This window comes from Capricornis sumatraensis, chromosome 8 (assembly GCF_032405125.1).
Source record: "Capricornis sumatraensis isolate serow.1 chromosome 8, serow.2, whole genome shotgun sequence".
NCBI lineage: Eukaryota > Metazoa > Chordata > Mammalia > Artiodactyla > Bovidae > Capricornis > Capricornis sumatraensis.
This window is the reverse complement of record NC_091076.1, coordinates 2521489-2548491: the sequence shown is the minus strand read 5'-3', so window position 1 is coordinate 2548491 and position 27003 is coordinate 2521489. Positions and strand designations below refer to the sequence as shown.

The 27003-nt window shown below is 55.6% G+C and overlaps 2 protein-coding genes across 4 annotated transcripts in view; both read left to right on the top strand.

Annotated features, from left to right (window-relative positions):
- The window catches only part of LOC138082878 (tumor necrosis factor receptor superfamily member 26-like), a 28105-nt gene extending 14305 nt beyond the window's left edge, over positions 1 to 13800 (top strand). Inside the window, exons 6-9 of the mRNA XM_068976302.1 lie at positions 4546 to 4677; positions 5185 to 5210; positions 5984 to 6249; positions 13086 to 13800. Of these exons, the coding sequence (XP_068832403.1) occupies positions 4546 to 4677; positions 5185 to 5210; positions 5984 to 6220 (395 nt within the window). The 3' untranslated portion in view covers positions 6221 to 6249; positions 13086 to 13800. The remainder of the gene's footprint in view (positions 1 to 4545; positions 4678 to 5184; positions 5211 to 5983; positions 6250 to 13085) is intronic.
- A 1090-nt stretch (positions 13801 to 14890) lies between these two features.
- CARS1 (cysteinyl-tRNA synthetase 1) overlaps positions 14891 to 27003 on the top strand; it is a 42973-nt gene continuing 30860 nt past the window's right edge. For 2 of the 3 annotated variants that reach the window (XM_068976526.1, XM_068976528.1), the window contains exons 1-5: positions 14891 to 14959; positions 21595 to 21843; positions 25115 to 25209; positions 26224 to 26312; positions 26697 to 26793. In XM_068976526.1, the coding sequence (XP_068832627.1) occupies positions 14935 to 14959; positions 21595 to 21843; positions 25115 to 25209; positions 26224 to 26312; positions 26697 to 26793 (555 nt within the window). In that variant the 5' untranslated portion in view covers positions 14891 to 14934. The remainder of the gene's footprint in view (positions 14960 to 21594; positions 21844 to 25114; positions 25210 to 26223; positions 26313 to 26696; positions 26794 to 27003) is intronic. The other variant, XM_068976527.1, reaches the window with a different exon arrangement.

The following is a 27003-nucleotide window of genomic DNA, read 5'->3' as shown; positions in this document are numbered from 1 at the left end:
GTAAATAGCATTATTTTGTTCTTTTTAGTCGCTGAGTAATATTCCATTTTAAGCATGTGCCCCATGTTCTTTATCCAGGCGCCTGCTGATGGACACTTATGTTGCCTTCATGACTCGGCTATTGTGAATAGTCATGCTATGAGCATTGGGGTGTATGTATCTTTCCAAAGTAAGAGTTTTCTCTGGATATGTGTCCAGAAATGGGATTACTGGATCATATGAGAGTTCTCTTCATAGTTTTTTAAGGAACCTCTACACTGTTTTCCACAGTGGCTGTATCCGCGGATATGTATCCCCAAGACGAGCGTAGGCAGATTCCCGTTTGCCATGCCCTCTGCAGCATTTATTGTTTGTAGAGTTTTTGGTGATGACCATTCTGAATGGTGAGAAATGATAGTTGACTGTAGTTTTGATTTGTATTTCTCTACTAATTAGTGATGTCGAGCGTCTTTTCGTGTACCTTTTCAGTTCAGTTCAGTTCAGTTCAGTCGCTCAGTGGTGTCCGACTCTTTGCGACCCCATGAATCGCAGCACGCCAGGCCTCCCTGTCCATCACCAACTCCCGGAGTTCACTCAGACTCATGTCCATCGAGTCTGTGATGCCATCCAGCCATCTCATCCTCTGTCGTCCCCTTCTCCTCCTGCCCCCAATCCCTTCCAGCATCAGGGTCTTTTCCAATGAGTCAACTCTTTGCACGAGGTGGCCAAAGTACTGAAGTTTCAGCGTTAGCATCATTCCTTCCAAAGAACACCCAGGACTGATCTCCTTCAGAATGGACTGGTTGGATCTCCTTGCAGTCCAAGGGACTCTCGAGAGTCTTCTCCAACACCACAGTTCAAAACCATCAATTCTTCGGCACTCAGTCTTCTTCACAGTCCAACTCTCACATCCATACGTGACCACAGGAAAAACCATAGCGTTGACTAGACGGACCTTAGTCGGCAAAGTAATGTCTCTGCTTTTCAGTATGCTATCTAGGTTGGTCATAACTTTTCTTCCAAGGAGTAAGCGTCTTTTAATTTCATGGCTGCAGTCACCATCTGCAGTGATTTTGGAGCCCCCAAAACATAAAGTCTGACACTGTTTCCCCTGTTTCCCCATCTATTTCCCATGAAGTGATGGGACCGGATGCCATGATCTTCGTTTTCTGAATGTTGAGCTTTAAGCCAACGTTTTCACTCTCCTCCTTCACTTTCATCAAGAGGCTTTTTAGCTCCTCTTCACTTTCTGCCATAAGGGTGGTGTCATCTGCATATCTGAGGTTATTGATATTTCTCCTGGCAATCTTGATTTCAGCTTGTGTTTCTTCCAGTCCAGCGTTTCTCATGATGTACTCTGCATATAAGTTAAATAAGCAGGGTGACAATATACAGCCTTGACGGACTCCTTTTCCTATTTGGAACCAGTCTGTTGTTCCATGTCCGGTTCTAACTGTAGCTTCCTGACCTGCATACAGATTTCTCAAGAGGCAGGTTAGGTGGTCTGGTATTCCCATCTCTTTCAGAATTTTCCACAGTTTATTGTAATCCACACAGTCAAAGGCTTTGCCATAGTCAATAAAGCAGAAATAGATGTTTTTCTGGAACTCTCTTGGCTTTTTCCATGATCCAGCGGATGATGGCAATTTGATCTCTATTTCCTCTGCCTTTTCTAAAACCAGCTTGAACATCAGGGAGTTCACGGTTCACATATTGCTGAAGCCTGGCTTGGAGAATTTTGAGCATTACTTTACTAGCATGTGAGATGAGTGCAACTGTGTGGTAGTTTGAGCATCCTTTGGCGTTGCCTTTCTTTGGGATTGGAATGAAAACTGACCTTTTCCAGGCCTGTGGCCACTGCTGAGTTTTCCAAATTTGCTGGCATATTGAGTGCAGCACTTTCTCAGCATCATCTTTCAGGATTTGAAATAGCTCAACTGGAATTCCATCACCTCCACTAGCTTTGTTTGTAGTGATGCTTTCTAAGGCCCGCTTGACTTCACATTCCAAGATGTCTGGTTCTAGATGAGTTATCACACCATCATCATTATCTGGGTTGTGAAGATCTTTTCTGTACAGTTCTTCTGTGTATTCTTGCCACCTCTTCTTAATATCTTCTGCTTCTGTTAGGTACCTACATTTCTGTCCTTTATCGAGCCCATCTTTGCATGAAATGTTCCCTTGGTATCTCTAATTTCCTTGAGGAGATCTCTAGTCCTTCCAGTTCTGTTGTTTTCCTCGATTTCTTTGCATTGATCACTGAAGAAGGCTTTCTTATCTCTTCTTGCTATTCTTTGGAATTCTGCATTCAGATGCTTATATCTTACCTTTTCTCCTTTTAGCCATCTGTATGTCTTCCACCGAGAAATGTCTGTTTAGATCTTCCAGCCATTTTTGGATTGGTTTGTTTGTTTTTTTGGTGCAGACTGCATAAGCTGTTTGTATATTTTGGAGAGTAATCCCTCGTCTGTTACTTCCTTTGCAAATATTGTCTTTGGTTCTGAAGCTGCTTTTTCATTTTGCCTACAGTTTCCTTTGCTGTGAAAAGCTTTTACGTTTAACGAGGTCCCATTTGTTTGTTGTTCTTTTTATTATCCTAGGAGGTGGATCAGAAAAGATCTTTCTGGGATGTTTATCAACGCCTCCTCTGCCTATGTTTTCCCATAAGAATTTCATAGCACTCAGCCTTACATTTAGGTCTTTAATCCATTTTGAGTTTATTGTTATGTACAGTGTTACAGAGTGTTCTGTTTTCGTTCTTTTATGTTCAACTGTCCAGTTTTCCCTTCACCCTTTCTTAGAGAGATTGTCTTTTCTCTACTGTGTATTTTTGCCCTTTTGGTCAGAGGAATGGAAGTGAATCTGAGTGAACTCTGGGAGTTGGTGATGGACAGGGAGGCCTGGCGTGATTTATGGGGTTGCAAAGAGTTGGATACGACTGAGCGACTGAACTGAACTGAACTGAACTAGGTGACCATAGGTGCCTGGGTTTTTCTCTGGACTTTCTGTGCTGCTCCATTGGTCTTTGTTTCCATTTTTGTGTGAGTGCCATACTGTTTTGATGACTGTAGCTTTTTAGTATAGTCTAACTCAGGGACCCTGATTCCTCCAGCTCCATTTTTCTTTCTCACGATTGCTTTGGCAATTTGGGGTCTTCTGTGTTTCCATACAAATTGTAGACTTTTTTTGTCCTGATTCTGTGAAAACTGCCATTGATAATTTGATAGGGCTTGCATTGAGTTTGTAGATGGCTTTGAGTAAGACAGTTGTGTTCACAATGTTCGCTCTTCCGATCCAAGAACATGGGATATCTCTCCATCTGGTTTTGTCATCTTCTATTTCTTTCCTCAGGATATTGTAGTTTCCAGAGGATAGATCTTTTGCCTCCTTAGGTAGGTTTATTCCTCGGTATTGTATTCTTTTTAATGTGGTGGTAAATGGGATTGTTTCCTTGATTTCTTTTCCTACTCTTCCATTGTAGGTATGTGGGAATGCAAGAGATTTCAGTGTATTGATTTTGTCTCCTGCAACGTTACCAGATTCGTTGATGAGCTCTAGTAGTTTTCTGCAGCATCTTTAGGGTTTTCTGTGTTTAGTGCCATGTCCTCTGCAAACAAGGACCGTTTCACCTCTTCTCCAATTTGGATTCCATTTATTTCTTTTTCTTCTCTGTTTGCTGTGGTGAGGACTTCTAAGACGAGGTTGACTACTAGCGGTGAGAGTGGGTATCCTTGTGTGTTCCTGATCTTAGAGGAAACGCGTTCGTCTTTTCACAGTGGGTGTGATGTTTGCTGTGAGTTTTGCAGTGGCCATCATTGTCTTGAGGTAGGTTCCCTCTGTAACCTGCAAACGCTTTTAAAGGCTGTCCTAACACCAGAACTAAGGCAGAATGAGGAAGGGCTGCTCTGAGAATAAAGGAAAGCCTTTAAGCAGAGTGAGGGGGCTGCGTGGACGACGTGCTCCTTCCTGCTCGGTCCTTGGTGACACATCACATCAGGGTGGCCGAGCGTCCCCAGCTCTGACGGGCCTGTGCTGTGCCCAGTGTCTGTGTGCCCGCAGCTCCTGTGGGTGCTGGGAGCTCAGCAGAGTGAGGAGACACCCCGGTGCTCCTGCCACGCATCTCCCCGGGGCTGGCCCTACCCTGCCCCTTGGGCCAGCGCGGCCCAGCCCGGGTGCTGGGAAGATGGGCCATCCGCCCCCCCAGTCTCCTCCAGGCTCTGCCCCTGCTGGCCCAGGGGTGTATCTGCAGCTGCCCCAACTCTCCCCTGAGCCGCATCCCAGAACACAGGGCCTGTTGCTCCCCTGCTGGCAGGTCAGCCCTGCTGCTGCTTCGAGGGACCAGAGTGAGAAACCCCACGGCCTCTGAGCCCAGGGTTCCATGTGAGCAGGAAGGATGAGCCTGGCTGCCTCCCGCTGGGGAGGTCGTGGCGACCGTCAGCGACAGAGAAGGATCCTGTGGGGGTTTGGAGCGCATCGGTGCTGACCCCACTCCTGAGATAGTAGATCACTCGGGTGAGGAAAGGGTGCCTGACCCTGGACCACATCTTCTGTGTTGCCTCCTTCCAGGACACCCGGGATCGTCATGGGCCTGCCTGGGTGTGAGTGTGGAGGTTTGCATTACCATTATCGTCGCCGTCGTCGCCATCGTGCTCATCGTCATCATCATTGCTGCTTTTGTTGTCTGCAGAAGAAGAACAGGTTGGTCCGAGTCGTGTTGACCTGGAGGAAGCTAGATCAACAAGACCATCAGGAGCTCAGAGAAGGGGTGTGGGGTTGGTGTTACCAAGCAGGAGCCTCTGCTATAAAATACAGATCAGTTCACATTCTAGCTTGGGGCCTCATGTGTGTGAGCTCAGAGCCACCTGCTCTGTGCCTCCCAACACACAGGGCTTGAGGCCAGAATCCTAGGTCAGCTGCTGGACACAGGGTGTCCCGGGCACCCTGGGCCTGGAAGCAGGGAGAAACTGGTGCTGCTCCAGCCAAGGGGGTCCTGGGGGAAGCAGCCCTGCCTGCTGGGGAGGCTTATGAGTGAGTGTCTTCCCCTCCTGTTTTCCCAGCTGCACAGGTGTTCCAATCAACTTTTTTTTTTTGCTGTAACTGTAAATACACTTTATTGCAAATTTAAAGTACTTCCTCTCGCTCACAGATGTCACTATAATAGTTAATATGATTTGTTTTCATTTCTCTCTCCTTTTTGATCTGCAGGAAGTCGGAATAAGCTAAGTGGCTCTGTAAGTATTGCCCGGGGATTTGTCCAGGGGAGCCCCAGGAGACATCCCAGGGTGGGCGGGGCAGCCCCAGGCCTTCCCACCTGCGTCCACACGTGGCCTGTGTGGTGGAGTCTGGGCCCTGGAACATCTGTTCTGGATGACTTGAATTCTGCTGAAGCAAAGGGGACGGGGGTGTCCTGTGGGTGCCTGGGGCTGCAGACAGATCCCGATAGAGGGGGACTTAAAACATGCAGCACTTACTGTTCCCACAGTTCTGGAAGCCAGAAATCTGAAATCACGGGTTGCCGGGGTGGTCCCCTGGTGCTCTGGGGGAGGGTTCTTCCTTGCTGCTCCTAGTAGGGGCTGAACATGCCTGTCGCTCCTCGGTTGGTGGGTGATCGCTCTACTTCCGGCCATCTTCCCTCGGCCTCTCCCGCTGTGAGCCTGTGTCTCTGAGTCTCTCCTTGTAAGGACGCTGGTCTCGGAATACAGGTACCAGTCTTATGCAGTGGAACCTCGGCTGCACAGACACTATTTCTACATAGGCCCTCTCCCAAGTTCTAGGGATAAGGATGTGAATGTATCTTTGGGGGCCACCATCCAGCTCCCCCATAGGTTGACCTGGGACCCCCCAGAAGCTGGTGGCAGAGAGGAACCTGACCCCCGGCAGTGTTCCTTTCTAAAATTGCACACGCTCGCTTACCTGTCAGACAGTACATTTGTTCCCAAAAGTGGCTTGAGAAGGGCTTGGCCTGCAGGCTCCTGTCACCAGAAGGAATGTCTTTATCCTTTAGTCCCCAGGAGCCAGTCAGTCCAACGACCTCAAGATGGGCCCACTAGTCCCGGGTGAGGACACCAGCCAAGAGTCGGTGGGGAACTCAGCCCGGCCGACCTCCGCAGTCCCTGGAGGTGCTGAGGCGCTGCAGGTGGCCAACGGAAGTCTAGCAGCGCCAGGGGAGCCAGGAGACCAGACCCGAATGCTCGAGGCCCCCAGGACCACCGGGCCAGGCGGAGCCATCCACCTCAGTTGACGGCTAGAAGCAGGTGCGCGGACCGTCCGGTGAGTGTGAACCAGGGCCCCGCCATGCAGCGGAGCACTCGCTGAGGCAGGCCTGTGTGGGAGGCTCCTGCCGAGTTCCCGCCTCAGTCTCCTGGGCTGCTGTAACCACCCCACACCCGGGCAGGGTGTGGGTGTTCAAACACACATTGAAGTGTCTCGTGGTCCTGCATGGGAATACCAGACCGCCTGAGCTGCCTCCTGAGAAACCTGTATGCAGGGCCAAAGCAACAGTTAGAACTGGACATGGGACAACAGATGGTTTGAAAATTGGGAAAGAGCTATGTGAAGGCTCTATAGTGTCCCCCTGCCTATTTGACTTCTGTGCAGAGTTTAACATCATGTGAAATGCTGGACCGGAAGAATCACACGGTGAAATCAAGAGTTCAGGGACAGATATGAACAACCTTAGACATGCAGACGACACCACTCTAGTGCCAGAAAGTGAAGAGGAACTAAAAAGCCTCTTGTTGAGGGTGATGGAGGAGAGTGAAAAAGTTGGCTTAAAACTCAACATTCAGAAAACTAAGATCATGGCATCTGGTCCCATCATTTCATGGCAAATAGATGGGGAAACAGTGGAAACAGGGACAGACTTTGTTTTCCTGGGCTCCACTATCACTGTGGACAGTGGCAGCAGCCTGAAAATAAAAGACGCTTGCTCCTTGGAGGAAAAGCTGACCTAGACAGCATACTAAAAAGCAGACACGTCACTTTGGCAACAAAGGTCAGTGTAGTAAAAGCTCTGATGTTTCCAGGAGTTACTACAGATGTGAGTGTTGGACCATAAAAAGAAGAGAGTTTGGGAGAACTGATGCTTTCAAACTGTGGTGCTGGAGAAGACTCTTTAGCGTCCCTTGAACAGCAAGGAGATCCAATCAGTCCATCCTAAAGGAAGTCAGCCTTGAATATTCATTGCAAGGACTGATGCTGAAGCTGAAACTCTAATACTTTGGCCACCTGATATGAAGAACTGACTCACTGGGAAAGACCCTGATGCTGGGAAAGATTGAAGGCATGAGGAGAAGGGGACAACAGAGGAAGAGATGGTTGGGTGGGATCACCGATGTGATGGACATGAGTTTGAGAAGCTCCGGGAGTTGGTGAGGGACAGGGAAGCCTGTCATGCTGCAGTCCATGGTCTCAGGTCAGATAACAGGGAGGGAACACAGCCCTGCCCATCAACAGAAAATTGGATTAAAGGTTTACTGAGCATAGCCTCGCCCATCAGAACAAGACCCAGTTTCCCCCTCAGTCAGTCTCTCCCATCAGGAAGCTTCCATAAGCCTCTTGTCCTTCTCCATCAGAGGGCAGACAGACTGGAAACCACAAGCACAGAAAACTAACCAATCTGGTCACATGGACCACAGCCTTGTCTAACTCAGTGAAACTAGGAGACATGCCGTGTACCGCCACCCGAGATGGATGGGTCGTGGTGGAGAGTTCTGACAAAACATGGTCCACTGGAGAAGGGAATGGCAAACCACTTCAGTATTCTTTCCTTGAGAACCCCATGAATAGTATGAGAAGGCAGAAAGATAGGACACTGAAAGATGAACTCCCCAGGTCAGTAGGTGCCCAATATGCTACTGGAGATCAGTGGGAGAAGTAACTCCAGCAAGAGTGAAGAGAAGGAGCCAAAGCGAAAACAACACCCAGTTGTGGATGTGCCTGGTGATGGAAGGAAAGTCCGATGCTGTAAAGAGCCCTTTCGCTCAGGAACCTGGGATGTTAGGTCCATGAATCAAGGCAAATTGGAAGTGGTCAAACAGGAGGTGGCAAGAGTGAACGTCGACATTTTAGGAATCAGCGAACTAAAATGGACTGGAATGGGTGAATTTAACTCAGATGACCACTATATCTACTACTGTGGGCAAGAGTCCCTTAGAAGAAATGGAGTAGCCCTCATAGTCAACAAGAGTCTGAAATGTAGTACTTGGGTACAATCTCAAAAACAACAGAATGATCTCTCTGTTCGTTTCCAAGGCAAACATTCAATATCATAGTAATCCAAGTCTGTGCCCCGACCAGTAATGCTGAAGAAGCTGAAGTTGAACGGTTGTATGAAGACCAACAAGACCTTCTAGAACTAACACACAAAAAGCTGTCCTTTTCATTATAGGGGACTGGAATGCAAAAGTAGGCAGTCAAGAAACACCTGAAGTAACAGGCAAATTTGGCCTTGGAGTACAGAATGAAGCAGGGCAAAGGCTAATAGAGTTTTGCCAAGAGAACGCACTGTTCATAGCAAACACCCTCTTCCAACAACACAAGAGAGGGCTCTACACATGGACATCACCAGATGGTCAATAACGAAATCAGATTGTTTATATTCTTTGCAGCCAAAGATGAAAAAGCTCTATAGAGTCACCAAAAACAAGACCAGGAGGTGACCATGGCTCAGATCATGAGCTCCTTATGGCCAAATTCAGACTTAAACTGAAGAAAGTAGGGAAAACCACTAGACCATTCAGGTATGACCTAAATCAAATCCCTTATAATTATACAGTGGAAGTGACAAATAGATTCAAGGGATTAGATCTGATAGACAGAGTGCCTGAAGAATTATGGACACAGGTTGGTGACATTGTATAAGACACAGTGATCAAGACCATCCCAAGGAAAAGAAATGCAGAAAGGCAAAATGGTTGTCTGAGGAGGCTTACAAATAGCTGTGAAAAAAAGTGAAAGACAAAGGAGAAAAGGAAAGATATACCCATTTGAATGCTAAGTTCCAAAGAATAGCAAGGAGAGATAAGAAAGCCTTCCTCAGTGCTCAATGCAAAGAAATAGAGGAAAACAATAGAATGGGAAAGACTAGAGATGTCTTCAAGAAAATTAGAGATACCAAGGGAAATTTTGATATAAAGATGGGCACAATAAAGGACAGAAATGGTATGGACCTAACAGAAGCAGAAGATATTAAGAAGAGGTGGCAAGAATACACAGAAGAACTGTACAAAAAAGATCTTCACGACCCAGATAATCACAATGGTGTGATCACTCATCTAGAGCCAGACATCCTGGAATGTGAAGTCAAGTGGGCCTTAGGAAGCATCACTATGAACAAAGCTAGTGGAGGTAATGGAATTCCAGTTGAGCTATTTCACATCCTAAAAGATGATGCTGTGAAAGTGCTGCACTCAATATTCCAGCAAATTTGGAAAACTCAGCAGTGGCACAGGACAGGAAAAGGTCAGTTTTCATTCCAATCCCAAAGAAAGGCAATGCCAAAGAGTGCTCAAACTACCACACAATTGCACTCATCTCACACACTAGCAAAGTAATGTTCAAAATTGTCTAAGCCAGGCTTCAACAGTGCATGAACCGTGAACTTCCAGATGTTCAAGCTGGATTTAGGAAAGGCAGAGGAAACAGAGGGCAAATTGCCAACATCTGTTGGATCACTGAAAAGGCAAGAGAATATCAGAAAAACAACCACTTCTAATTATTGACTATGCCAAAGCCTTTGACTGTGTGGATCACAACAAACTGGAATATTCTGAAAGAGACAGGAATACCAGACCACCTGACCTGCCTCCTGAGAAACCTGTATGCAGGTGTGGAAGCAACAGTTAGAACTGGACATGGAACAACAGATTGGTTCCAAATAGGAAAAGGAATATGTTAAGGCTGTATATTGTCACCCTGCTTATTTAATTTATATGCAGAGTACATCATGAGAAACGCTAGGCTGGAAGAAGCACAAGCTGGAATCAAGGTTGCCAGGAGAAATATCAATAACCTCAGATACGCAGATGACACCACCCTTAGAGCAGAAAGCAAAGAACTACAGAGCCTCTTGATGAAAGTGAAAGAGGAGAGTGAAATAGTTGGCTTAAAGCTCAACATTCAGAAAACGAAGATCATGGCATCTGGTCCCATCACTTCTTGGCAAATAGATGGGGAAACAATGGAAACAGTGACAGACTTTTATTTTGGGGTGCTCCAAAATCACTGCAGATGGTGACTGCAGCCATGAAATTAAACGACATTGCTCCTTGGAAGAAAAGTTATGACCAACCTAGACAGTGTATTAAAAAGCAGAGACTTTGCCAGCAAAAGTCCGTCCAGTCAAAGCTATGGTTTTTCCAGTAGTCATGTATGGATATGAGAGTTGGACTATAAAGAAAGCTGAACATGAACGTGAAGTCGCTCAGTTGTGTCTGACTCTTCGCGACCCCATGGACTGTAGCCTATCAGGCTCCTCTGTCCATGGGATTTTCCAGGCAAGAGTACTGGAGTGGATTGCCATTTCCTTCTCCATGGGATCTTCCCAACCCAGGAATTGAACCTGGGTCTCCCATATCATAGACAGACGCTTTACCGTCTGAGCCACCAGGGAAGTCCAAAGAAAGCTGAGCACTGAAGAATTGATGCTTTTGATTGTGGTGTTGGAGAAGACTCTTGAGAGTCCCTTGGACTGCAAGGAGATCCAACCAGTCCATTCTAAAGGAGATCAGTCCTGGGTGTTCATTGGAAGCACTGATGCTGAAGCTGAAACTCCAATACTTTGTGCACCTGATGCGAAGAACTGACTTATTGGAAAAGACCCTGATGCTGGGAAAGACTGAAGGCAGGAGGACAAGGGGACAACAGAGGATGAGATGGCTGGATGGCATCACTGACTCAATGGACATGAGTTTGAGTGAACTCCGGGAGTTGGTGATGGACAGGGAGCCCTGGCGTGCTGCAGCCTATGGGGTCTCAGAGAGTCAAAGACGACTTAGCGACTAAACAGCAAGAACCACATGGTCCTTCCTGGAGGCTGGAAGTCTCAGATCACGTTGTGGGCGGGGTCCGGTCCTGCCGAGGGCTCCAGGCAGAATCTGGGGCGGCCTCTCCCCGCTCCTGGTGGTCTCTGGAGTCCGCGAGGTGCCTTGGCTGGAGAAGCACCCTGTCTCCATCTTCATCCTTGGAGACCTTCTCCCTGTGCCAGGCCCTGTCTGGTTTCCCCTCTTTATGGGGAGTCCAGTCCTGTGGGGTGAGGGCCCACCCTAGTGATCCCAGCTTGACTGTCATGGAGGAGGACGCAGTTTCCAAATGCGGTGATGGTCCGGGTCCTGGGACGACTTCAGCATCTCTGGGCAGGGGACACATTCAACCCTCTATGGTCCCCAGCACAACCTGCTGTCTGAGGGGACGTGGACCGAGGCGGGGCCAAGGCTCAGGGTGTATCCTGGGCCCCATGGCTGGGAAAGAGCAGGACTGAGGATGCTCACCCCCTGGTGCTGGACCCTGCAGCCTCCTGAGGGGTCAGCAGAGTGGCACGTGGCATCTGGAGAAGGTGCTGTGGGGGTGGGGGCGGGTGCGGGGGCGGGTGCGGGGGCTCGATTCCATGAAGGGGGTGAATTGTCCTGGCGTGGCCGTGTCAGCTGTGTTCAGCGGGAAGGGAGCATTCCCATCCTGCACGGTGTCCCAGCTGGATGACCTGAAGAGGGTTTGCCAGCTGAGTAGACACCTGCCCCGTGGCCCTGGGGCGGACCTCGAGGGTGTGATGAGGAGCCCAAAGGCTGGGCGAGGGCAGGCATTGAGGGAAGGGGCACCTGAGAGGAGATGCTGGGCCTCTGCGGCTCAGTCGTGGCACAAGCCTGTGGCTTGAGGACTCCTGACACTGTGGAGTCCGTGAGTCGGGCACCCTTCCGCATCGTCTCAAGGAGCCGGCTTGAGGGCTTCTCCGATTCTCCAAGGGGCCTGAGACAAGTAAAATGCAGAAGTTGGGACCCCCGGCTGGTGTCCGTGGGGGACACTGGGAGGGTCAAGGTGGGCAGAATGCCAGGGCCTAATGTCTTTGTCTTTGAGAAAGGAGAAGCTAAGGGAGCTTTCTTGTGGTCTGAAGATCCACCTTTTCACATTCGCCAGTGACATGAGAGCAACACTTATTTGTCAAATAGAAATTTTGTGGGGTTCATCAGGAAAAGATAGAATGTTGGTTTAATTTTATTATACATTTGTGGGGGATATTTTAAGTTTTTTTTTTTTTAATGTGGACCGTTTCTAAAGTCTTTTTTGAATTTCTTACAATATTACTTCTGTTTTATGTTTTTGATTTTTTGGCCACAAGGTATGTGGGATCTTAGTTCCCGATCAGATGTCGAACCTGCACCCCCTGCGTTAAGAAGTCCCAACTATTGGACCACCTGGGAAGTCCCTACATTCTTGCTTTTAAGAAAAAACACGAGTCATGATGGGAATTCTTATCTGACCGTAGATTAGCGGGTCCCCGTTGGCTGGGTTGCTGTGTGTTCACTGGCACAGGAGTCCACAAGAGTCAAGATTTATCGAGCACATGCTTCCTGCCGGGTGCTTTTTATAATCTTACTCTAACAGCCCTGGGAGACTATGCCATCACACAGATTTAAAACATGACCACCCAAAGCTCAGAGAGGCTACAAACCTTGCCCAGGATCTCACACCCCAACCTGGTCCAGCACTCTCACCAGGAGGCCTGCCCGTCCCAAGCCCCTCATAGCACGTCTCTGGGTGGCAGGGCAGGGCGGATGCCCACGTATGCTGCACCTGCAAGGCTTCTGACTTGCCTGAGTTTCCTTGGCTCCTTCTCCTAAGCTCACTGGCCGCAGTAACAAGTGAGCACTGGACGTGTAAGGAGACGCAGCAGGTTGTAGCCAGACGGCCTCCTGGCCTCTGGGCTTGGTCCCTCCTTCAGGATCATCTGAGCTGCACAAGGCCTGCCAGGTCATGGGCTGTGGTGTGCAGCCAACGCCGAGACCTTGGGGCAGGTGGAAACGCCTCTGGGAGTACTCTCCCAGGGCAGAGTCACTGGATACTCTTGTCTTCCAAGAATATAAACAAACTCTTCCTTTTTCTTTTTTTAACAGCCACCAATAAGAACTTGTGCAATCTGACATTAGTTTCCAGAAATTAACTAGAAGATATTTATGGAATTTGCTGGATTTGAAGGAAATGACAAGATGTGGAAGCACAAACATCTCGCAAATCTGGAAAGACTCCTCAGGAGGAGGGAGGGCGTCTGCTGCTGCTGCTGAGTCCCTGCAGTCGTGTCCAACCCTGATCGACCCCATAGACAGTCTCCCACCAGGCTCCCCCGTCCCTGGGATTCTCCCGGCAAGAACGCTGGAGTGGGTTGCCGTTTCCTTCTCCAGTGCATGTCAGTGAAAAGTGAAAGTGAAGTTGCTCAGTCGTGTCCGACTCTCAGCAACCCCATGGACTGCAGGGAGTGACATTTCTATGTTTTGTGGGTTTTTTCTTTCTTTCTTTCTCTTTTTTTTTTTGATATGTGGCAGAGCATATGGGACCTTAGTTCCCCCTGCATGAATTGGAACTCCACCCTGCAGTGGAGGTGTGGAGTCTTAGCCACTGGACCACAAGAAAATCCCCGTGGAGAGATGTCCCCAAACTTGTGGCTGCCTTCCGTGAAATGCAGCTGCAGAGATGGTTGCAGAATATTAGAAACAAATCGGTTGCTGGTAACACCTTAGGTAGGCCTGCAGAGATGGCCCAGCAAACTCTTTTTTGGCCCAACGTTGTGACTATAGCCAGTATCCTGGATGGATGGGATCTGAGTTTCTTTCCCAGTTCTGATCCCGTTGGAAACTTCATGAATCCCAGACGCAGCTGTGGCCCTTCTCCACAGAGATTCTCTATAACCTTCCAGTGGAGAGGTCAGCGCTGCATGTCAGCAGAAGTGCTGCTCTGCCAGGGCAGGGTGGGTCGGGGCACTGCCTGTGGTGTGGCAGAGCCGGATCCCAGGGGGCGGCTGACTGTACTGTATGTTTAAAAAAAAAAAAGGGTTTCCTGTGGCACAAGGAGCTCCGTTTGTGCTCTGGGACTACTTAGAGGGGGAAGATAGGGTGTGTGGGAGGGAGGGTCAAAAGGGAGGGGAGGTATGTGTACCTATGGCTGTTTCAGTTTCTTGTACAAGAGAAACTAATAACATTGGAACGTAATTATACACTTTTTTATTTTTTGAAAGAATGACGTCCAATAGAGACCAGACTCTGGGTTGTCAAGGGGTATGGGGAATGGGGAGGGATGAAGTGGGAGGTTGGTGTTAGCAGAAGGAAACTTTTTAATACAGAGATCCACAGTGTCCTACTGTATAGAACAGAGAACTTTATTTCCTATCACACTATATTTAATATGACAAGTCATGAGGGAAAAGAATATTAAGAATGTATATATGTCTAACTGTCACTCTGTTGGACAACATTGTTAATCAACTATCTGTTCAGTTCAGTCGCTCAGTTGTGTCCGACTCTGCGACCCCATGGACTGCAGCACGCCAGGCTTCCCTGTCCATCACCAACTCCCGGAGTTCACTCAGACTCACGTCCATTGATTTAGTGATGCCATCCAACCATCTCATCCTCTGTCGTCCTCTTCTCCCGCCTTCAATCTTTCCCAGCATCTGGGTCTTTTCCAATGAGTCAGTTCTTCGCATCAGGTGGCCAAAGTACTGGCGTTTAAGTTTCAACATCAGTCCTTCCAATGAACATTCAGGACTGATCTTAACGTGAATAAAAATTGAGTAAAAGAAATAAAAAGATTCCCAGCATGCTCGGGGCCAGCGGCGTCGGCGCGCGGGTGGTTGCCTAGCGACCGGGCGGATCCCGGAAGGCCGCCGGCTTGGGGGCGGGATTTCCGGGGCGGCGGTTGCATCAGATTCTGGGAAGCCGCGGCGGTCTCCGCGAGTGCGGGATTCGGGTGATGGCAGGGTCCTCCACGGAGCACGGTGAGCGCGCGCGAGGGGCGGGCGGGGCAGCCTCGGGCCGCGGGGCCACGCGGGAGCCGGGGGCGCCGGGGCGCTGAGGGGCGGGCCCCGGGGCGCGCAGAGGGCGGGCCCGGACCCCCGGGTTTCCCCGGCGGGCGCGCTCTTCCAACCCCGTCCCGGGCCCTCCCAGACCTCGAGGCCGCCGGGTCCCCCTGCGCCCCGACCCCGGGGGCTGGTTCTGCGTTCCCCTGCCGGCCCCTGGGCCGGACCTCACCGCCTCCTGCCCCCTGGGATTTGGGGGCACAGGCCCAGCCCCAGGGTCGTTTGGGGCCGCCCGGCCCCCGTTGACACTTAGGAACGTGGGGCCGAGGGAGCCGGACGCGGACCCACGGGAAGGGGATGGGGTTTCACGAAGGCTGTCATCTGCGGCTGCAAGCAGTGGCCGCGGGGACCTGCCCGGTCGCGGCGTTGCTGCCCCCCCCTTAATCGCCGCCCCCGGGGTTCCATGAGCGTCTCAGGCTCTGTCCCCACGGATCACTCGTGTCACCAGCCGGGAGAGAAGCCGCCCCCAGGCAGCCTCCGGGGCATGCTGGGTCCCTGCTCACCCTCCCTCCTGCAAGATCGCGGGGTGCCAGACAGAGCGGAGGTAGTCCGCGGAGTCCGGGAGTCCGGGGCAAGCTTTCCTTGGGAAGCACTCTCAGGTGTCGTTTTTACTCTCTGGCTGCCCTGCTTAGACTGTACACACTTCGCTGGCCTCTGGGGTCCCCCTTGCTCCTGGGATTCCTGGCAGGGAGCTCTAAGCAGCTGGACCCGGTGACGTGGGAGGCCCCTGACAGGGTTGCTGGGGTACCCACCATCCAGGCACCCCACATTCCACCGGACAGGTGTGCCTGCATTCCAGCACTGGCTCCACCCACCCAGATCCTCGGTCCTCGGAAGTCCACCCGGACTCCTGAAAAATAGCAGCTTGGTTGATAGCCCAGTCTCTGGGGTGGGCAGGGCTGGGGTTCCACCTCTGCCCCTTCCCCACGTGGGGCAGGTTTAAAAAGATGCAGTGAGCCTTATAGTGGTTGGTAGAGGTTAAGAACACTTGGCTGAAATGGGTGCTGTCCGGGTTGAAAGCCCAACATTGTTTCTTTTCTTCCTTCCTCGGTCTCTCTCTTCCTTTTTCATTTGAGATCAGAAATGACAAATTCAGTTTTTTAGTTCTTTTGAACTGCTTCAGAACTGGGGATTTTCAGAGACTTAGTAAGAATTGCCCTGTTTTTGGAATATTGCTGCGTAAAGATTAAGCTGTCTGGGTGGCCGACAGGTTGTCCTCATCCTAAAATTAAGGGCCGCAGCTCCTAGCCCACACTCTGCCCTCTCTTGTTTTAGAGGTGACGCCCGCCCCCCACCCACACCTCCCCACATACACCCCTTGTCTAGGCTTTTCTCAAAGACAGGAACCTCGGACCATCCCCTGAGGAAACAGGAAATGAAATGGTAAGGGCTTCATACAGCTGCCAGAGTTCTAGATGCTCCTGGTTTCCGGGTTCGGAATGCTTTTTCTCCCCTCAAGGCTAGAATCGTCGATAGTGACCATCTTCCCAGAATCGTTAAGGAGTCCCTCATTTAGAAGAATCTTCCCATTCTGCGCCGTCTTTCTTAAGCTGGTGGTCCCCTGCGATGCCACTGGGGTTAAAGTTTCCCCTTTGTAGCTTGAACACCAGGCCCGTTCCTGGGTGTTTTAGAAAGTTGAGTCTCATCCCTTGTGACCCCCAGGGTGGACTGAGCGCATCTCAGAGGCCTTGCCCTGCAGGTCAGGCCTCTTCGGTGGCGGTGAGTTGGGTCAGACTTGCAGTTTAATGTTTTATACTGTAGAATTGAAAGTTGTTCAGTCGCTCAGTCGTGTCCAACTCTTTGCCACCCCCATGGACTGCAGCGCACCAGGCCTCGCTGTCCTCCGCGATCTCCTGGAGTCTGCTCAGATTCATGTCCATTGAGTCAGTGATGCTCTCTAACCATCCCATTACAATACAGGAGCACTTAGCATTCTTCTCAGCATGAGTCTGTGCTGAACACATCTGTGGGGGCCTGTCATCCTCAGAGCACACCTTTGTGGTTAATACTACCCTTGCCGTGCAGACAGGAGTCCTGAGTTTCAGAGCAGGTGAGTGGTTTGTCTGAGGTCACACAGCTTGCCAGGGCCTGTATGACAGTAGCAGCGACCCTGACTACTCTGCCTTGGGGAGTCTGTTCAGATCAGCACCAAATGCCCCAGTTCCAGAGTGGATCAGGGCAGACAAGGGGAGTAGGCTGTATTTTCTATGTTTCTCTGAGAAAACTGAAATGCACGTGTGTATAGACTACAGATATTTGCTCATCCATGCACTCGTGTCTCCTGGTATTCCCAGTCTAAGAGTCAGGGGAGATAGTGTCCTTGGGTGGCGATGAAAGCGCCCAGTGTCCACACTCCCACCCCGCCCCACCCCTCCCCGGGCAGCAGTGCCATGCAGACACGTGTGTCCGGGCATCAGCTGGTGATGCGCCCCAGGACTAACGAGTGCCCCGTGAGGGCTCACACCTGCTGTTTCGGGGGGAACATGTCCAGGAGTTCACAACAGCGTGCTGACATGGATGTGCCGCTCCATCCGTGCAGGAGATGCGCCTCACAGCAGGGCACTTCTGTAGGCCTGCCGCTTGGTTCATTTGGGGGTGTGCTTTGGGCACCGGCTCTGCCGGACGCTGCTGGGCATGGGGGTGCGGCCGGGGGCAAGGTCGGGCATCGGGCCTTCCTCGGCTTAACGTCCAGCGGGAAGGGGTGGCCAGAGCTCAGAAGCCCAGCGCTGCCCCGGCATGGACCATTCCTTTCTTGGTCACTTCCCCGTGTGCGTGCTGCCGGCTGGCCCGAGTCCGCGGAGGTGGTTCAGGGCCCGGGCCCCTTCCTCTGAGGCTGCAGAATCGGGCAGAACCTTGGCGAGTCCTCCCCTGCCGGCCGCCCACAGCAGGGTGGAGCATGGTAGATCACTGTGGAGACCCTGCTGGTCCAGGTCTAGACGGGCGGTGGGCATCCATCCATCTTCTGGCCAAGCCCAGCCCTGCAGCCCAGAGACGGAGCGCCTGGGTCTGGGGGAGGGCCTGGCTGCAGGGAAGACAGGTGGCAGCAGAGCCGGGTTTGGGAGCTGAGCCTCCGGGAGAAAGGGGCCAAGGAGCCTGGCACAGGGCACTACAGAGAGCACTCTTCCCTGGCAATGAGACCTGAGGACCGCTGCGTTGCTTTCGAGCAAGTTCCTGAGGCCAGAGGGTGGCGGAGGGCTGGAGATGGCTACAGGCTATGGTCTGCAAGGGCCTGGAGCCATTTGCGGATTGTGGGTCTTGCCTTTGAGCCCTGGCAAGGTGTCTGCCCCCTCCCCCGTGTGGACTGAAGCAGGGAGACCAGAAAGTCCCCAAGACGCTGGTGACCCGTGGCCTGGGCAGTGGCAGCAGTGGCCATGAGAAGTGGATGGGTTGGGGCGGACCGGGTCGGGTGCCGGCTTTGCTGGGGGGAAGGTGGCCATGCCGTTCCCTGAAACCCAGGTTGGAGGCAAGACATGATGCCTGGGGGCACCGTGCGGGCAAAGTGACACCTGGACGTCCGGGGCTGTGCTCAGGGAGGTGGGGGCCCTCACTCTCAGGAGAGGGTGGCGTTGCCGCTGTGTGGGAGAGCAGGGGTGCATGTGTCTCTCTGGGCCCCCAGAGTCCTATGGGGGGGATGCTTTTGTTCCAGAAGGCTTCTCAGATTGGGAACACCCCAGGAAAGAGAAATGGGCCTGAAGGGGTCCCCCAGTGACAGGTGGTGGCAGAAGCGGGTTTGGGAGCTGAAAGGGCCTTTGCAGGAAGGGCCTGACCCTCAGGGCCGCGTGCTCCTGGGGCCTTGCAGCCAGCGAGGGATGGGTGCAGACCCTCACTGCACCCAAGCTGGTCTTGGAACAGAAACAGACCTGGCCTGGGTGCTTAGGAGGAAGGCATGCCTGCTGGGGAGGGGTCTGAGCATCAGCAAGCTGCCTGCGGGATCTTAGCCACTGAGGTCGGCAGGGCAGGGCCCAGGAGAGCCGCCTTACCCCCAGGCTCTGATTCTGAAGGTCTCGGGAGGCATGGATCGGGTGCTTCTCTTAGCTGGCAGTGCTTCCTTGGCCCGGGGGGTTCCCCGAGCGAGAGCCTGGCTGGAACGGAGCAGGAGGTGGGCGGGGCGTTGGCAGGCATGGGCGGCTGTACCCGCTGCAGGGAAGGAAGGAGCTGGGAGGCCACGGCCGGTGTGACTTGGGTTCCTCACCTGGCTCTCGGATTTGTGTAAGTTCAGTTAAGCATTTTCTAAACCGTGATGACCATGGTGCACATTCAGGGCCTTCCCACAGTAAGAAGCTGTGTGTCTGGATGGCCCCGCAGTGGACAGGTGGACGCGATGCTGGGAGTCGCTGTGTGTGCGCAGGGCTTCTGGGGGAGGGGTTCGGGGAAGCGATGGGCGCCCCGCTTCTGAGTACACTCATTGCCTTTGGCATCATGGGCCCACCGCCAAACTGCAGTCTGGCCCAAACCCACAGCCACTTGAAAGCTGACCTATTTTTAAATTTGTTTCCTCAAGTTAGGCTGGAACGCAGCTACCACACCGACCCGATGACTGGCCCTCTGCCCCGCGGGCTCCCTGCTCCAGACGGGACTCTTAGTGATAAATGCGTGTGTGATCCCTGGGTAAACTCCTCCAGGGCCATTTCAGCAGTAATAACACAAGGAGCGAGTAAAATAATAATGATGATAATAACAGTAGCTGATGGGTGCTGGCTGTGCGCCCAGCAGTATTTCAAACAGTTACAAGTGTAATTTCGCCAACACCACAGCTTTACGAGCATGCGTGCATGCGTGTGCGTGGGTGCGTGTACACCTGTTTACCTGGGAGGGGGTCCGCCCAGCCGGGGAGGGGTGCAAACCCGCCGAGCCCTTGTCCCCTGACCTGCTTCGTTAGTGCTTTAAAGCCATCCGGTTGGTGAAACGTTTGACGTGTTTTTCTTATTGTGAAAAGGACCTGTGCTTATGCAGAAAACGCGGGCAGTGAGAGAAAAGAGGGAGCCTAAACGCCCCGGGAGCACCCCAGCGCAGGGCAGCCACTGTCCAGGTTGGCGGGTCCTAGGGGGTGCCTCTTCCCTGGCGTTCACCCAGAGTGAAGGCAGTCTGTCTGTCCAGTGCGGTTCCTGGGGCACGAGGTGGGGGGTGCGGGGGGTGCGGGGGGCGCGGGGGGCAAGGCTTCTCTGTGCTCCGGCCCAGGCGGCTGCAGCAGAGACGGGGAGGGTGGGCTTGGCGGGCGACATGGGGCAGCCAGGTGCTCAAGGGCGATGTAGCCCCTCCGGGACACGCACTGGCCCTCTCCCCAGCTCCGTCCACCCGCCGGCAGGCCCTCGAGGTGGCTTCCTGAACTGAGTCAGTCTCACCCAGCGCGAGAGAGGAGCACGCAGTCAGTGTAGGGAAGCGGGCGGGGCGTCCGTGTGTCATGAACTAGTGCTTGGGGGGATGAGACAGCGGGAGGGGCCAGGCCCCAGGCTGTGGAAGGAAGTGAGACCAGCCCCCTCCCCACAGCCACAGGGCCTGGTGCCTCCGCCTGCCCCGCCCCCCGCAGGAGGCAAGGGCACCGGCCAGTGGCTGGAGCCGTGACACGGGGTCATGCAGTGACGGGGGGGGGGGGGCGGCCAGGAGGGGGCGGCGAGCGGCTTGGTGGGGCCGGGGCGAGATCTCAGGGTGGTCAGGATCCAGGGCCTTCTGCTGGCAGAGGCTGCCGGCTGGTCCTCGCTCAGGCTGGGGTTCTGTCCTCCCACACCGGTCCTCGTGGCTCCAAGGCAGAGCAGCGGCCTCGGGCCCCTGCCAGGGGTAGGCCTGTGCCAGGCGCTGGCCAGTGGGCTCCTCTCCGGGCAGGTGGAGCTGTGTCGAGCATGCGTTTTGGGACGGGCTGCAGGCCTCCTCGGTGCTGGGCCTTGGCCGCTGGAAGCCTGGCCAGTGCGGGTTTGGAGAGCTCTGTGGTTCTCACCGATGCCCAAGCCCACCCGAGGAGAGGGGACCAGTCAGCACCGGCCGTCTGGAACCCAGTGCCTAGCAGGGATGTGTGTGTGTGTGTGTGTGTGTTATTGAGAAACTCTGTGTATGTATGTAATTGAGGTGAAAATTAGCAGCCTGTGTGTGTGTAACAGTCAGCACTGGCCCTCCGGCACCCAGTGCCTAGCAGGGATGTGTGTGTGTGTGTGTGTGTGTGTGTGTGTGTAATTGAGGTGAAAATTAGCAGCCTGTGTGTGTGTGTGTAATGGTCAGCACTGGCCCTCCGGCACCCAGTGCCTAGCAGGGTGTGTGCGTGTGCGTGCATGCGTGCATGCGTGCGCACTTGTGTAATTGAGGTGAACATCACCAGCTGTGCGGTTAGCCAGCTCAGTGTGCAGCTCACGCGTCTGTAACTCTCACAGCCTGCCGCAGCCGCCTTTGGTTCTGAAACATCCTTGTCCTGCCTGGAGCCCACAGGCAGTCGCTCCACACCCGTCCCCCCGTCCCGGGCTCCCACCCGTCCTCGGCGTCTCCTGCCCGGAAGGGGGAGCCCTGGCCCCGATCCTGGGCTCGCCCAGGCCCCCGGGCCCACTGACACACATCCTCTGTCTTTGCAGCTCCCGACTACAGGGCCATCCTGGGCATTAGTGACGAGGCGGCCCGGGTGCGGGCGCTGGATGCTCATCTCAGCACGCGTAGCTACGTGCAGGGCTTTGCCCTGTCCCAGGCGGACGTGGACGCCTTCAGGCAGCTCTCGGGCCCTCCGGCCGACCCTCAGCTCTTCCACGTGGCCCGCTGGTTCCGGCACGTGGCCGCCATCCTGGGTGGCCCCCGCACCACAGACCCGCCCTGCGGGCTCCAAGCAGGTGAGTAGCAGAGCAGCTTCTGACCGTGAGACCCTCCTTGCTGGCTGTGGGGGAGCAGCTGGAGCGCCCCAAGGGGAGGTTAGGATGAAACCCGAGGTGTCAGCCCCCGAGGATCATGACCCCGCCCTGCTGTGGTGGACCCGCTGGCCGGGTGGGGGCCCGCCTTGGCCATCAGCTCCCTGACCCCGCTTGGACTTGACTTGCTTCTCCTTAAGTCTTCCCCGAGGTCACAGGTGTGCGCATCCACCATCGGGTCCTGAAGCGGCGTTAGTGGTGTGAACCCTGGGCACCCAGAGCGAAGGCATTTCTGGGCTTTGAGAGGAGGGGGGCTCAGAGCTCTTGCTCCCCCGCCCCCGGTTGTGGTGTGCAGGGGGCATCTGGCTTCTGGGTGGTCTCCCCTCCCACGAATCTGTAGATAAATCCGTAGTGGCTGGTGCCCTTGAGCAGCTGTCCCCCCAGCCTGGCTTGGGGTGTGCACCCCCTAGAGCGGGGGGCCGGGGGGTCCACCTGTGGTCTCGGTGGTCCCTGCTGGGCCGGACAACTGCGGGGCCTTTTCTAGATCCTTCACCTAGGACGATCCCCTGGAGAAGGAAACGGCTACCCACTCCAGTATTCTGGCCTGGAGAATCCCGTGGACTGTATGGTCCATGGGGTCGCAGAGTCTAGTGAGCGACTTTCACTTTCACGGGGGACGCTGGGGACCTGCGCTCTGCTGGTCCCCTCTGTAAGGGGTGGAGGCGGGGTGGGCTTTGGTTTCTGGGGGGATCCTGCCGCAGACGCCCCTTCCCCAGCGGAGGCGGTGCTTCTCCCCAGGGCGTGGGCTCCGGGCTGGGGTCAGGGTGGGCCGGGCGCAGCCTTGGCGTGGCCGTCTGTCTGGAGCTGCAACCTCCAGCCTGGAGCTTGAGGGGAGAGTGACACAGGCACCCACTGGGAAGGGCGGGTGTGGGTTCCCCAGGGCAGGGAGGCCTTCCTGGTGCCCCAACACGGATGCCTCCAGGGTGCCCGCGGGGACCCCGAGTGGCAGGATGGCTGGTGGACTGGGGCTGAGAACCCTCAGGGTCGGTGTCCTCTGCTGAGTCCCTGGGTGCCAGTGGCCGAGCGTCTGCCTTGCTGGTGCGTCTGACGTCCCCCAGCCTGCCCTGGGCGACCCCTGCCCCGGGGCGCGCTCTGCTGCCCCCCACAGCACCATCCCTCTCCCAAGAGGAGCTTCAGCACCTGCTCTTCCCCACAGAGGGCGGCTCACAGCCCCACGGGTCCCCAGGATGTGACCCTCCGAGCCGTCCCTCTTGCGAGGCTGTGGTGTGTGTGGCGCCCGGGGCACGCAGATGCGGGCTGGCACGTCCCCTTTGTGCCCCCACCCCTGACCCCCCCCTGCCCGGAGCCTCACTCTCTGGGCCTCGGTGAGCCGGGCGTGCGGGCTGGCACGTCCCCTTTGTCCCCGCACCCCTGACCCCCTCTCTGCCCGGAGCCTCATTCTCCGGGCCTCGGTGAGCCGGGCGTGCTGTGCTGGTGGTGTGCTCGTGGGTCAGGGCTGCGTTTCTGCATGTGCCTGGGCGGGGGTGCTGTTCCCAACCAGCCGGAGGAAGGCTGGGCACGGCTGAGGGGCTGCGCCCGGCAGAGACCATCGGTCCCGGGCATGGGGCAGTGGGTTCCCAAAGCCTCTGGCGACCCTCCCTTTTCATTAAGCTGGGGCCCCGAGGACACCTCCCGACTCTCCCTTTGGCCAGGGGATTTTGAGTGCCAATCTCTGTGACTGCTTACCAGCTCTTGGGCAGTAGCTGCTCCGGGGTCGTGGAGGTCCGAGTGTGACCCCGTGTCCTGAAGGGCGTCCCTCTGTCCAGGCCCCTGCCTGTGCCCACTGCTGGGTCCTGTCGCTGCCGCCCCCTTGCATGAGCCTTCAGTCCTGCGAGCCCCGCCTTCACCCCGGCTCTGGGCGCGCGTGTGGGCACCTCCGGCCAGCTCCCCGTCACCCCCCATGGCAGCAGCGTCTCTTGTGCAGGGACCTGCAGCATCTCGGTTGGGGGAGCAGCAGGCGGCGTCCCAGAGGGCCCCGAGGAACGTTGAGAGTCGCCGGCTGTGTTTCCGGTGAGGCCTGGCCGGCCACTGACCACAGGAGCCCTTCCGTGTGTCCGCGACTTGGGCCTGGAGTTGGGGGCTGCTGGGTGGCTCTGTCTGTCCCTTCCACACCCGCTGGTGTGCACACACACACGCATGCTCGCACATACACACACAGCCATCTCCCACCTTCACCAGTCAGTGTATCCTCTGGGTGGCCCGAAGCCAGGCCCAGGGCTGCGTTTACCGTGACCCTCGGGGACCAGCGGGCAGTCCTCTGGTGGCAGGACGGTCACCTCGCAGACACAGCAGCAGGGTGTGGGCGGCATTGAGACCAGGAGCCTGTGCCCGAAGGGGTGCAGGGGGCACGCAGGCAGCCGAGCTCGGCCAGGTTAGGCGTGCAGCAGTTCCCCGGGGTTTCGGGAGGGTCACCGGTGCCCCGAGTGGGGGTGGAGGGTGTAAAGACTTGGTGTCTCTCCCGGAGCCTCGGGACACAGCTACCCCCAACCCCACCCACCTCCCAGGCCCTCGTTGCAGTCCAGCAGGCCAGCCCTTCGTGCAGTGGGACGCTCGGGCTCACAGCCACAGGGCAGGGGAATGGCCAGGAGGAGATGATGGGGGTCAGGGAGGAGGGCGGGGCTTCCCTGGTGACTGTAACCAGAGGAGGCTGGGCTCCGGGAGCCCCCTCCCCACCCCCGTGATGTGCCCGCAGGCTGTTCCCAAAGGCTCTGGGACCAGGGTGGAGCCCTGGGCTCTGTATCAGAAGCAAGCTCGGGAGCCCGCATGTTCCCGGGGTGGGGAGCCGGCTGCCCACTGGTGGAGATGAGCCTGGGCCGCAGGCCATGCTACTGACCATCCGCGGCCATGGGCCAGCGGCTGTTTCTAGTCTGACCTGGTTCCTGGGTCTGGAGTTGGTCCCCATCCCCCAAAGCCTCCAGAGGGGCATCCTCCCCGGGGGTGGGCGGGCATCGGTCCAGCCCCGTGGCCTACCTGTGCGCCTCCGGCTGTGCGGGTGCACCGTGCTTGGAGCCAGCGGCGGGAGGCGGGTGTGGCGAGCCGTCTCTGGCCCAATGGGAAGGGGTTGTGGGATGCGCTGCCACTCAGATGTGAGCAAGCAGAGCGGGGGTCGGGGGCGGTGGCACTGGATCAGGCCACACCGTCAGAGCCCCATGGTATCACTTCGTCCCGCACTGACCCAGCTGTGCTTTCCCTCCAGCAGGTAGAGGGCGGCGGGCACAGCCTGCGTGGTCTCCTCCAGCCAGGTCCGAGCCGTGCCAGCTCCGCCTGTACAACAGCCTGACCCGGAGGAAGGTAGGGGGCTGCGGGTGGTGGGGGTGGCTCTGTAGGACCCCTCGGCTGGCGGGGGAGCGTCCTCCGCAGGGCTGTGTTCGGGACCGCGCGTGCACACCTGTGTGGCACACCTCGTGGGGCTGCCCTCAGCTTCCTGGCTCTGGGTGTGCGCAGGGCCAGGAGTCTGCATGCCCTCGGGGGACACGTGGTGGCACCTGCGGTCACAGTGCCAGCCGAGTGGGGCCCGTGGCTGTCGGCAGCCCGGCAGGCGTGAGGGCGAAGGCAGGTTGGCCCTGGACTGGTCAGGGCTCGCTCAGCGGGATCAGAGGCTCCAGGGGTTTTGCCCAGGGCTGACGCATTTCTGTGGGCCAGCACCCTGCGCAGACGGGCAGCAGGGTCCCCCTCAGCCAAGCAGAAGTAGTCCCTGCAGCCCCGACGCTGCCCTCTGGACTCTGACCAGACGCTCTCCTTCCTGCGCCTGAGATCCCTCCCCACCCGCTGCTCTGGGGCCGGCCCAGGCTGGGGCTGTGGGGCGAGGCAGGCCCCTCTCCAGGGCTGTGTGTCCCCCTGGTTGGGAACAGCGGGCCCTGAACTGACCTGAGACTTTGGGCGGCAGGCGGGAGGCCTCACTCCCTAGGCCGGATCCTTCAGGAGTGTGGGCCCCCGGCAGCTGGGTAAGGAAAGCTCACGTTGTCCTGGGAGCGAGTGCTGGACAGTCAGCGCGCTCGGCTCTGGCCTGGCTCACAGCAGGTCCCTGAGGAACGGAAGCTGCTCTCCTTAAAGCAGCAGAATGGGGGCGCCCGTCTCCTTGACCCCCGGCCTGTGTCCGTGAGTGGAGTCCCAGGGAGGAGGGGTCCTGCTCCCCGGGCCCCTGGGTCGTGGAGCTCACCGTCGCGGGTCCAGTGCGGCGCCCCAGCCCCAGCCCGGACCGCGGCTTGCTTCAGGCTACGCGGTCCTGTGAACGTGCGCGAGCCGCTCGTGGCCGGCACTCGTCCTGCGCCCCTCGTGACGGTCATTCCCTCCTTTCCACCCAAGGACGTGTTTGTGCCGCAAGACGGAAGGAGGGTGACATGGTACTGCTGCGGGCCCACCGTCTACGACGCCTCGCACATGGGGCACGCCAGGTAGGAGCGCCCCCTGCCGAGCGGAGGCGCGGCGCCCAGTCTTCAGGTGGAAGCTTCTCATTCCGCTAATGCTCTATGGGGAAAAGCTAGCGTCCAGGCAACCAAGCAGAGGTGGTCCCCGCAGCCCCGAGGCGGCCCTCTGGACTCCGGCCAGACGCTCTCCTTCCTGCGCCTGAGAGCCCTCCCCACCCGCTGCCCTGGGGCCGGCCCAGGCTGGGGCTGTGGGGCGAGGCAGGCCCTCTCCAGGGCTGTGTGTGTGCGTGCTGTGCGGGTGGAAAGGCGGGCCCCTCTCCTGCCCTGCGCGTGCTGTGCGGGTGGAAAGGCGGGCCCCTCTCCCGCCGCGCGTGCTGTGCGGGTGGAAAGGCCCGTCTCCGGTCGCTGCAGGACCTACATCTCCTTCGATATCCTGAGAAGAGTGCTGAGGGATTACTTCAAATTCGACGTCTTCTTCTGCATGAACATCACGGACATTGATGACAAGGTGAGGGGAGTTCTTAGGATTAAATTTTAAATACAGAGGGTGGTACGGGGGAAGAAACGGCCTCGGGTGAGTTAGTAAACCCACGTTGGCTCAGCCAGCTCAGCTCCGTGCACGCTGTTTGAACCCCACCGCACCCCCCGCGGGACTTGTATTGCGGTGTATGCGGATGACGCTTTGTGTTCACCTGTTTTGATGCTGTTGAAAACCCGG